At 44.5% G+C, this 12642-nt stretch overlaps 1 protein-coding gene across 7 annotated transcripts in view; it reads right to left on the bottom strand.

The window, feature by feature from the left end:
- LOC147115359 (leucine-rich repeat-containing protein 31-like) overlaps window positions 1-12642 on the bottom strand; it is a 109248-nt gene that overhangs the window by 49576 nt on the left and 47030 nt on the right. For 6 of the 7 annotated variants that reach the window (XM_085989609.1, XM_085989613.1, XM_085989611.1 and 3 more), the window contains 2 exons: window positions 6761-6928; window positions 3506-3670 (listed from right to left, as the gene is read on the bottom strand). In XM_085989609.1, the coding sequence (XP_085845735.1) occupies window positions 3506-3670; window positions 6761-6928 (333 nt within the window). The remainder of the gene's footprint in view (window positions 1-3505; window positions 3671-6760; window positions 6929-12642) is intronic. The other variant, XM_085989612.1, reaches the window with a different exon arrangement.

The raw sequence follows: 12642 nt of genomic DNA, 5'->3' as shown, positions 1-12642 counted from the left end.
GGCGAGCTAGGAAATGGTTCCACTTCCGTACCGCCTCTATGATGGCTGTGGCTTCCTTCTCAACCGGAGGATAATGTAGCTCGGCACCTTGCAAGGTCCTGGACATAAATGCTACAGGACGACCTTCCTGATTTAGAGTAGCCGAGATCGCCACCTCCGAGGCATCACATTTGACTATGAAAGGGAGATTCTCATCGATGGAGTGAAGAGCCGCTTTCTCCAACTGTTTTTTTGAGAAGGTTAAAGGCTGCAACAGCCGCCGTTTCCAATGGAAATGATCGAGCATGCAGCAAGGGTTGGATTTTGTCTGAAAAATGAGGAATCCATTTAGCGTAGTATGCAAACAGACCGAGAGCCCGACGTAAAGCCGCCGGATTCTTAGGTGACGGGAGCTCTTGGAGCGGGCGAAGTCTTTCTGGGTCTGGCTTAATGATACCATTGCCTACGCAGTAGCCAAGGATGTTGATGGTCGGTTGCGACTCAACAGATTTAGATTCATTCAAAGTTAAGTTACGGTGATGGAGGGCATCCCGAAATTTTTGGAGGTTGGCGTCGTGTTCCTGTTGATCGTGACCTGCAATAGTAATGTTATCAAGATAGGGAAAAGTGTCCCTTAAGTTTTCCTGCTTAACCAGGCCATCCATTGCCCGTTGGAAGACAGCCACTCCATTAGTAACCCCGAATGGGAGGCGACGAAATTGGTACAGCCGTCCATTAGCCTCAAAGGCTGTGTACTGCTTATCTGAGACCTTCAAGGGTACCTGATGATAGGCACTTTTTAAATCGTAAGTTGAGAACACTTTGTATTTGGCCAGTTTATTAACCATATCATCAATGCGTGGCAATGGGTAGGCGTCCAAGTCAGTATATTGATTGATGGTTTGCGAATAATCAATGCATAGTCGTTGTTTGTGAGGTTTTAGAGGGTTCTTGACGATGACGATTTGAGCCCGCCAGGGCGACGAACATGGTTCGATGATATCCTCTGCTAAAAGTCGAGAGATTTCAGCCTCAATAAAAGATTGGTCTTCCTGACTAAAGCGCCGCGATTTCGTTATTATTGGTTTGCATCGAGGAGGAATACTGGCAAATAATGAGGGTTCATCAAGTGAAGCTGCTGATAATGCACAAAACGGTAATTTAGACAGTATATTAGAAATAGTAAGTCCAGGTTTGGATCCGCCGAACTCAATGGTGAGTTTCTTATGCTGTTTTTGAAAATCCAGCCCTAAGATGAGATCACTACATAAGTCCTTGAGCACCGAAAGCCGGGTGGAGGGATACATGCGACCATTAAGTGTCATATCAATAATACAAAAGCCGGAGATTCTGGTATTAAGTGATGACTGAGCCATCGCAATTGCCTGGTCCGATGGGAAGATATGTAGTTTCAATTTCGCAACAATCTGTTCTCTAATGAAACTATCAGTACTTCCTGAGTCAATTAAGGCATCTAAGGTATGCCCATTAATTGAAACTTTTGTAGCTGCATGAAACAGGTTCTGTGGGCAAGCAGCTGTAATTGGTGTGGTTGCACAGAGAGTGGCTGAAACTCTAGGTGTGCTTCTTCGGGAGAGAGCTCGAGAGGAAGCTTGATAGGTCCTAGCCGGAGCATCTTGATAGGCCCTAATTGGGGCAGTTCGGTAGGCCTTAGCTGGATAGGCCCTCGTAGAGGCTCTTGATTGGCAAACTTTTGCAAAGTGTCCCTTTTTATCGCAATGACTGCAGATCGCATTGCGAGCAGGGCAGAATTTCCTAGGGTGAAAAGAATCTCCACAAAAGAAGCATTCCTTCCTAGATTGCCAAGAGGCTGCTAAAGTGGGGTCATACTCCTCTTCTTCATCAGAAGTATCATCAGGATTAGATTCCTCCATGATAGGGTTCACCTGAGGCCACTTGAATCGTCTGGTTGCAGTTACAGCAGCAGATCGAGATCTGGGCAGCTGATAGAGGTCTGCATTTTTCTTTGCCAAATCCAGAGAACAAGCCAGGTCAAAAGCCTTTTGTAGCTCAAGTGTTTTACTTTCTAGTAGACGCTGGCGTATAAATGGAGAGGCAATCCCGCAGATGAAGGCATCGCAAATCATTTCTTCGCGGTACAGCTCAGCCGAGGCTGCCTGAAAGTTACAATCTACGCTGAGCCTGCGAAGTTCTTGAAGGAATTCGTTAATCGATTCCCCTGGCCCTTGTTGGGCTGTGGCCAGTAGATGTCTAGCATAGACCTCATTTGCGGTCTTGGCATATAGTTTTTTAAGTGCCTGGATCACCTCATCGTAATTATCCCATTCATCAACATATTCAAACACTGTTGGGGTCACATAGTTGATAAGTATCCTCAGTTTAGTAGAAGCATTCGCTTTACATTCATCAAGAAAATTCTCAAAAGTACGGTACCAATGCTTCCATACCCTGCCAGCTGCTGGTGTGTTTGGGTCCAAGTCCAGACGAGTAGGTTTAAGGATGTTTTCCATGATGGGTGGTTCCCTGGATCCTTAACTCCGAGTTTGTCCGAAGGTCTAGTATTTGAGAGTGTAAATACTAAGTTGCTTAAATTGATGTAACAAAAGAGTCTCACACATCAAGGAACTTTAAAGTAAGCTTTAAGCAACTTATAATTAAACTATATACAAGAGCGGTCTTCACCATGCCTCTAGGTGAAGCCCTTTTACCATACTGAGCAGTTCAGTATTTATACTAGTCCAAATACAAGTGACGTATGCACAGGAAGTGATGTATGCACAGAGTTCACAGTTCACAGTAAGTGATGTGCACATGACTTCCCGGAAGTTATTATTATCACACTAATGACCAGATAATCTGTTTTTTTTAATGTTATGTTGGTTGAGGGATAAATATTGGCCAGGACACCGGGGATAACTCCCCTGCTCTTCTTTGAAATAGTGCCATGGGATCTTTTACATCCATCTGAGAGAGCAGACGGGGCCTCGGTTTAATGTCTCATCTGAAAGACGGCACATCTGACAGTGCAGCACTGCACTGGAGTGTCAACCTAGCTTTATGTGCTCAAGTCCCTGGAGTGGGACTTGAACCCACAACCTTCTGACTCAGAGGCGAGTGTGCTATCCACTAAGCCACAGCGGACACTGCGATAGGGAATCTTTCCTACCTGATGGCTACAAGAGACATACACAAAATTTTCATCTCAATCCAGTTTCTGTGAGCACAGGCAGTCACCCAGGGAGAATGGAAAAATGTCACACTAAATGTAGTCAGGGCAATCTTCCGAGATTGGAACAGATATGGGGAGTTTTCCTCTTTCTCTTACAGAGCAACCCTCCACCTGGGGACCCTCCACCCGAGAGATCTCACCCCACCCACGGGGCACCCAAATACTGACATGGATATAAGAAGTGACTTTCTTGATGAGCTCATAAATGATCAGACCTCCCAAAACATTCACTCTGAAGGACATAGTCTTGGAGATGTGTTGGGTCTCCCAAGGGTTAACAATAGTAACAGGATGGTTGATTGGAACTTTACTCACTCAGAGCAGAAACATCATCTTCAGTCAAGGAGCACCGATGGACATCCAACACTCGGAGCTGCGTGAAGTTCAACAAATGGGCCGCTGTCTCCTTGAAGCCACCTCCAATGTCATTGCAGGAGAAAACCATCTTCTTTACACCAGGTATATGTTCCAGTGAGTTACCTACAGATGTTGAAGCAAACCATATTTTCATTGATTGAGGACAACCTTGGGTCAGATTTGGAATTTGGGTCAGGAGGGACATTTTGTAAAAACCTTTTTAAAGGAAAGATCTATACACAAGTTTGTTTTGCAGGTGAAATCTGCCTGATACAGATTGAATGAACAGTGGTGGGGGAACGTATTGATAAGCAAGTCAGACACATTGGAATTGGGTGTTAATGAAGTGAAAGTATTTGGTTTGAGTTAAATAATATCAAGGGAAAAATAATGCTTGGTATTATAGGTCACAGGTCAAAGACTGAAAACTTTCCACTCAGTAAGGAGGGAAATATGTGCAGTTAGACCCATCTTTGTATTAGACCCATCTTTTGTTTCTTTACTTGTCCCATTAACACCCCGTTTTGCTTTGTACCAGCATCCCTTTTGTCATTTAATCTCTCCTGCCTTCCACCCTATCACAGACCTTCCCTTTTGTTCTTTCCTCCCTCCCCCCTTTCCCTGCACTTGCCTAAAACTGGTTACATCTCTAACTTTTTCCAGTTCTGATGAAAAGGTCATCGACCTGAAATGTTATCTGTTTCTCTCTCCACAGACGCTGCCTGACCTGCTGCGTATTTCCAGCATTTTCTGTTTTATTTCAGATTTCCAGCATCTTGCTTTTTAAAATTAAACAGGAGATGTTCTAGTGGGTACATTTAGAGAATCCTTGGTAATGGGCATGACCTCGGAGAATTGAAAACAGGGAATGTGATGCCAATCTGTAAAAAGAAGCAAAGACATAACCCAGAGAGCTACAGGGTCAGCCTGACATCCACTGCAGGGAACGAACAGCAGTACACCCGGAAGGAAAAAATGATGAATCACCAGGGGAAATAAAGATTCATAGAAGAGAGCCAGCATGACTACTCGAGAGGGAGGTCATGACTGACGAACTTGGAGTTCTTTGAGATAAAAATCCGTCACGGACAAAGGTGACTCATTGGATGTTGTTTATTTCATTCATTCATGTGACTTCTAAAATGTTATTGCATTTACTTTATAAAAGGTTGGGTCTCCTGTAGTTGAGTATTTTTGCTTGTGGTTTTGCACCAGCAGCTGTTGAGACAAGGTCCAGGAACCAGGAGGCTGCCCGTGAGCAGGTGGAGAGGGGAAACTGTATGCCCCCCATATTTCGAGAACCCCCCGATTTCGGAGACCGCAACCCCACCCCCCTGCCCAAATGCTGAAACCTGAGATTCTCAAGCCTCCCGATTCCCAACTCTTCAGCCTTCACGCGATCGTGACTCTCTGCGGGTCATGTCACCAAGCCGGAGGTTTCTCCAACAGCAGCCGGTGACATCATGAAGTGGGGGAGGGGGTTTTGGGTGGTGGGCACACTATGGTGGAAAGTTTATATATGGTTTGGGAAGGTAAATCTGGAAAAAATGGATTAAATTAAATTGAGAGTAGAACAATCTTCAAACAAGTAAAAAACAAATTTAGGAATTTGTTGATGAGGTAACAGAGAAGGTTGATCAAGGTGGTGCAGTAGATGTTGTACATATGCAATTTTGGTAGGTATTTATCAAAGTACTACACAGGAGGCTTATTAAGAAGATGGAAGCCCATGGAATTAAGGGGAAAGTGGCAGTATGGATACGGAATTGGCTCAGTGACAGGAAGCAGAGGGTGGTGGTGGATGGATGTTTTCAAACTGGGAGGTGGTTTGCAGTGGTGTTCCCCAAGGGTCAGTTTTGGGTCCATTACTCTTCAATTTTTATAACGACCTAGACTCGGGTGGAGGGAGCAGCATTTCAAAGTTTGCAGATAATACAAAACATGGCAACTTAGTAGATAGTGATGAGGATAGTTACAGGCTTCAGGCTGACAGACAGGATGGTGAAATGGCCAGAAGCACAGCCGATGGAGTTAAAAGTGGAGAAGTGTGAAGTGATGCACTTTGGGAGGACTAATACAGAAAGACTACTATAAATGGCACGATTTTGAAAAATGTAGATGAGCAGAGAGACCTTGGTGTCCATATACATAAATCCTTAAAGGTGGCAGGGCAAGTTGATAAGGTGGTTAAAAAAAATATGGGTTACTTGGGTTCATAAATAAAGGCACAGAATAAAAAAGCAAAGAGATCATGCTAGAACTTTATAAATCACTGGTTAGGTCTTAGCTGGAGTATTGTGGACAATGCTGGGTACCACACTTCAGAAAAGATGTAAAGGCCTTAGAAAGGGTAGAGAGGAGGTTTATAGAGTCACAGAGCCATAACAGCACAGAAGGAGGCGATTCAGCCCATCGAGTCTGTGCCAGCTCTCTAGAGCAATTCAGTCAGTCCCATTCCCCCGCTCTATCCCTGTAGCCCTGCAAGTTTATTTCCCTCAAGTGCCTATCCAGTCTCCTCTTGAAAACAGTTTACCAGGATGTTACCAGGGATGAGGGACTTCAGTTATGAGGAGAGGTTGGAAAAGTTAGGTCTGTTCTCCTTGGAACAGAGAAGGTTAAGAGGTGACCTAATAGAGACTTTCAAGGTGATGAAAGGTTTTGATAAAGTAGAGAGAGAAAAACTATTCTCTTTGGTGAGTGGGTCAATAACCAGAGGTCATAGATTTAAAATCATTGGCAAAAGATCTAGAGGGGAGATGAGAATTTTTTTCACTCAGATATCAGGATCTGGAATGCTCCACCTGAAAAGGTGGTGGAAGCCAATTCTATAAATCATTTTAAAAGGGAGTTCCACAGGTACTTGAGGATGAGGAACTTACAGGGTTATGGAGAAAAAGCGAGGGGGAGGGGGTGTTGGTGGGACTAAACATGACTGCTCTTTCATAGAGCTAGCAATGGCATGACGGGCTGAATGGTCTCCTTCTGTGCTGTAAGTTTCTACGATTCCATGATCTGCATATGCTGTACTGCACATCACACAACTTCAGCAGGAGGAAAAATAGAAAGGTGGGATGAGGAGGAGGAATAGGGGAGAGGAGAGAGAGGAAGAGGAGAAATAGGGAAGGGGTGATGAGGAGAGGTAAGAGGTGAAGACAACTAAGAAATACAAGAGGAAAAATTGATATTGCCTCATTACCACATTCGAGAATTTACCTAAAGCCTGGATGTTGCCCTGTGCCAATCCACACATACGCAACTTTAATACTTGCAGATGAGGTACATGCCTCAGCTCCTGAAATAAGATTTCCAAACCACTTCCCACACTTTTATTCATGGAGAGATCCAGAACTTCCAATCTTGTGGTTACAGACAAAGCCAGTCCTTTAGAACAGAAAGCAAACGAGTTAGTCCTCAAGGTGCAAATGACAGAATGTGCAATTCTGAGTTATCTGTTTCTGCTAATTTAATTAACCAGCAATGGTGGATGACAGTTGGAATGGAACGTTTCAAAAGAACAGTCTGCTGTCTCTGCACCGGATTAGGAGATCATGCAGAAGAATGAGAGCATATCTTCAGTACAGAAAGTCAGAGTCAGAGTTATACAGCACAGAAAGAGGCCCTTCGACCCATCATGTCCGCGCCGGCCATCAAGCCCCGTCTATTCTAATCCCATTTTCCAGCACTTGGTCCGTAGCCTTCAAGTGCTCATCTAAATGCTTCTTGAATGTTGTGAGGGTTCCTGCCTTTACCACCCTTTCAGGCAGTGAGTTCCAGATTCCAACCACCCTCTGGGTGAAAAAGTTCTTCCTCAAATCCCCTCTAAACCTCCTGCCCCTTATCTTGAAACTATGCCCCCTGGTTATTGACCCCTCTACTAAGGGGAAAAGTTCCTTTCTATCTACGCCCCTCATAATTTTGTACATCTCAATCAGGTCCCCCCTCAGCCTTCTCTGCTCTAAGGAAGGAATCACTATAATAGAGAAATGATATTGGGTCAAAGGAGCAGGATAGTGAAACAGTTTGGGTGGAGATAAGGAATAATAAGGGGAAAAAAACACTAGTGGGTGTAGTCTATAGGCCTCCGAACAGTTGCAACTCTGTTGGACGGAGTATTAATCAGGAAATAGTTGAGGCTTGTAATAAGGGAACAGCTATAATTATGGGGGATTTTAATTATCATATTAACTGGACAAATCAAATTGGGCAGAGCAGCCTTGAGGATGAGTTCATTGAGTGTATTAGGGATGGGTTTCTTGAGCAGTATGTAACTGAACCAACCAGGGGGCAAGCAACCTTAGATTTGGTCCTGTGTAATGAGACAGGATTAATTAAAAATGTCCTAGTAAAGGATCCCCTTGGAATGAGTGACCATAACATGGTTGAGTTCCATATTCAATTAGAGGGTGAGAAGGTTGAATCTCAAACAAGCGTGCTGAGCTTGAATAAAGGAGACTATGAAGGTATGAGAGCAGAATTAATTAGAGTGGACTGGAAAAATAGATTAAAGGGTAAGACGGTACATGATCAGTGGTGTACATTTAAGGAGTTATTTTACAACTTCCAAAAAATATATATTCCACTGAGGAAAAAAGGGTGTAAAAGAAAAGATAGCCATCCGTGGCTAAGTAAAGTAATTAAGGATCGTATCCGACTAAAAATAAGGGCATATAAAGTAGCCAAATCTAGTGGGAGGATGGAAGATTGGGAAGTCTTTAAAAGACAGCAAAAAATAACTGAAAGATTGATTAAGGGAAGATAGATTATGAAAGTAAATTAGCAAAAAATATAAAAACAGACAGCAAAAGTTTCTATAGTTATATAAAAAGAAAAAAGGTGGCTAAAGTAAATATTGGTCCCTTAGAGGATGAGACCGGGAAATTAATGGTGGGAAACATGGAGATGGCAAAAACACTGAACAATTATTTTGTATCAGTCTTTACAGTAGAGGACACTAAGAATATCCCAACGCTGGACAAACAGGGGGCTCGGGGGGGGGGGGGGGGGGGGGGGAGGAACTAAATACGATTAAAATCACGAAGGAAGTGGTACTTGGTAAAATAATGGGACTCAAGGCGGATAAATCCCCTGGACCTGATGGCTTGCATCCTAGGGTCTTGAGGGAAGTAGCGGTAGGGATTGTGGATGCATTGGTAATAATTTTCCAAAACTCACTGGACTCAGCAAAGGTCCCGGCAGATTGGAAAACTGCTAATGTAACACCCTTATTTAAAAAGGGTAGTAGGCAGAAGGCTGGAAACTATAGACCTGTTAGCCTAACATCTGTGGTTGGTAAAATGTTAGAGTCCATTATTAAGGAGACAGTAACGGGACATTTGGATAAACATAATTTAATAGGACAAACTCAGCATGGTTTCATGAAGGGGAAGTCATGTTTGACAAATTTGCTGGAGTTTTTTGAGGAAGTAACATATAGGGTGGATGAAGGGGAACCAGTGGACGTAGTGTATTTAGACTTCCAAAAGGCATTTGACAAGGTGCCACACAAAAGATTATTGCTCAAGATAAAAAGTCACGGGATTGGGGGTAATATTCTGGCGTGGGTGGAGGATTGGCTCTCTAACAGAAAGCAGAGAGTTGGGATAAATGGTTCGTTCTCAGATTGGCAACCAGTAACTAGTGGTGTTCCGCAGGGGTCAGTGCTAGGTCACCAACTCTTTACAATCTATATTAACGATTTGGAGGAGGGGACCGAGTGTAACATATCAAAGTTTGCAGATGATACAAAGATGGGACGGAAAATAGTGAGTGAGGAGGACATAAAAAACCTGCAAAGGGACATAGACAGGCTAAGTAAGTGGGCAGAGATTTGGCAGATGGAATACAATACTGGAAAGTGTGAGGTTATGCACTTTGGCAGGAAAAAATCATAGAGCAAGTTATTATCTTAATGGCAAGAAACTGGAAAGTACTGTAGTACAAAGGGATCTGGGGGTCCTGGTGCACGAAACTCAAAAAGTTAGTATGCAGGTGCAGCAAGTGATCAAGAAGGCCAATGGAATGTTGGCTTTTATTGCTAGGGGGATGGAATATAAAAACAGGGAGGTATTGCTGCAGTTGTACAAGGTATTGGTGAGACCGCACCTGGAATACTGCATACAGTTTTGGTGTCCATACTTAAGAAAAGACATACTTGCTCTCGAGTCAGTACAAAGAAGGTTCACTCGGTTAATCCCGGGGATGAGGGGGTGGTCATATGAGGAGAGGTTGAGTAGATTGGGACTCTACTCATTGGAGTTCAGAAGAATGAGAGGCGATCTTATTGAAACATAAGATTGTGAAGGGGCTTGATCGGGTGGATGCGGTGAGGATGTTCCCAATGATGGGTGAAACTAGAACTAGGGGGCATAATCTTAAAATAAGGGGCTGCTCTTTCAAAACTGAGATGAGGAGAAACTTCTTCACTCAGAGGGTGGTAGGTTTGTGGAATTTGCTGCCCCAGAAAGCTGTGGAAGCTACATCATTAAATAAATTTACAACAGAAATAGATAGTTTCGTAGAAGTAAAGGGAATTAAGGGTTACGGGGAGCGGGCAGGAAATTGGACATGAGTCTATGTTCGGAATGGTCATGGCCCTGTGGGTAGTGGAGTGGGCCCAGGGGCCGTGTAGCCTGGTTCTGCTCCTACTGTGTTCTAATTATGTGTTAGATTTCAGGAGATGGTTTTATTCCTGTTCCTGGCTGGGGTGGAGATCGCCTTTACAGAAGGTAAGTACTGCAGAAAATATAGGGACAGAGTGATCTCCTGGAAGAATTTCGATCGCCTAGATGGGTCGGAGAAGAATTTCCCAGATTTTTTTCTCCCAAATTGGCCATTGGTTCTTTATCTGGTTTTCCACCTCTCCCGGGAGATCACATGGGTTCGGGTGGATGCACAGTGATAGAAGATTTGAGGTTAGGATCAGATCAGCCATGATCTTATTGAATGGTGGAGCAGGCTCGAGGGGCCGATTGGCCTACTCCTGCTCCTATTTCTTATGTTATGAAAACAACCCCAGCCAGTCCAGTCTCTCTTCATAGCTGAAGCGCTCCAGCCCAGGTAACATCCTGGTGAATCTCCTCTGCACCCTCTCCAATGCAATCACATCCTTCCTATAGTGTGGCGACCAGAACTGCACACAGTATTCCAGCTGTGGCCTAACTAGCGTTTTGTACAGCTCAATCATAACCTCCCTGCTCTTATATTTTATGCCTCGGCTAATGAAGGCAAGTATCCCATATGCATTTTTAACCACCTTATCTACCTGTCCTGCTGCCTTCAGGGATCTATGTACAAGCACACCAAGGTCCCTCTGATCCTCTGTCCTTCCTAGGGTCCTACCATTCATTGTGTATTCCCTTGCCTTGTTAGTCCTCCCAAAATGTATCATCTCATACTTTTCAGTGTTAAATTCCATTTGCCACTGTTCTGCCCATCTGACCAACCCATCTATATCGTCCTGTAGCCCGAGGCTTCCCTCCTCGCTATTTACCACTCCACCAATTTTCGTGTCATCTGCGAACTTACTCATCATACCTCCTACATTCATATCTAAATCATTAATATACACTACAAACAGCAAAGGACCCAGCACCGATCCCTGCGGTACACCACTGGGCACAGGCTTCCAGACACAAACAACTTTCGACCATCACCCTCTGCCTCCTGCCACTAAGCCAATTTTGGATCCAACGTGCCAAATTGCCCTGGATCCCTTCTTGACCAGTCTCCCATGCGGGACTTTGTCAAAGGGCTTACTGACGTCCATGTAGACTACATCAACTGCACTACCCTCCTCCACACACCTAGTCACCCCCTCGAAAAATTAAATCAAATTGGTTAGACATGATCTCCCCCTGGCAAAGCTATGCTGACTATCCTTGATTAATCCTTGCCTCTCCAAGTGGAGACTAATTCTGTCCCTCAGAATTTTTTCCAATAATTTCCCTACCACTGATGTTAGGCTCACTGGCCTGTAATTCCCTGGTTTATCCCTACTACCCTTCTTGAATAATGTAACTATGTTAGCTGTCCTCCAGTCCTCTGGCACCTCCCCTGTGGCCAGAGAGGTTCTGAAAATGTGTGTCAGAGCCCCTGCAATCTCCTCCCTTGCCTCACACAGCAGCCTGGGATACATCTTGTCTGGGCCTGGGGATTTATCCACTTTTAAGCCCGCTAAAACCGCTAGTACCTCCTCCCTCTCAATACTAATTTGTTCAAGTATATCACAATCCCCCTGTCTGATTTCTATGCCTACACCGCCCTTCTCCATAGTGAACACAGATGCAAAATATTCATTTAAAACCTCACCTACATCTTCCGGCTCTACACACAGCTTGCCACTTTGGTCCGTAATGGGCCCTACTCTTTCCCTGGTTATCCTCTTGCCCTTTATCTCTATCTCTATATATAAAACGGTCTGTCTTTCCCTCTGTCTTTCCCTCTTTCCGTCTGTCTGTCTGGCTATACAATCAAAAGTTATAGAGCGTACCTACACATATCTTATATCAAAAGAAAGCTTATCATTAGGGGACTCTCATAGGTGTATTTACTTTTTGGTCACACAAAAATTGTTCGGGCAGTATACAAAAATCGTTCAAAAATCCTCAAAACTCTGCTCATTACCAGTTGACCAATCCTACCTCTCATTAGCGTTGAGTGACGTGCTGCTTGACCAATCCTACAGTTCAGTGACCTGATGGTTCACCAATCGGTGCGTCACGGGCAGGACCTAATCCTCCAGTCTCACTAAACTTCGCCGCCATTTTTTTCATCCCCACAGGGACACCAGCCAAACAAACCCCCACATTGTGACTCCGGGAGCGGCAGGTAAGTTTACACACAGCAAGCGGGTCATCGGCAGCGGCCAGCCGTCAACCGCGCGATAGCTCAGCTGGGGTCCGTCTCGGCCCCAGAGCCCGGCCAGGCTTGAAGCGCTAGGCCCCGCACCGCCGGTATCACAATGGCACCGGGCCTGACAGAGGGGACAGACAGGGGCAGGGAGACTGCGCACCCCAAAATTGCCCTGGCAACATCGGGCACCCCCTGCTAGTATACTTATAAAACACCTTGGGATTTTCCTTTTTTTTTTTGCCCAC

This window comes from Somniosus microcephalus, chromosome 6 (genome assembly GCF_052327205.1).
Source record: "Somniosus microcephalus isolate GS21.2 chromosome 6, FLI_Smic_1.0, whole genome shotgun sequence".
Classification (NCBI taxonomy): Eukaryota; Metazoa; Chordata; class Chondrichthyes; order Squaliformes; family Somniosidae; genus Somniosus; species Somniosus microcephalus.
This window is presented reverse-complemented; position numbering and strand designations above follow the sequence as displayed.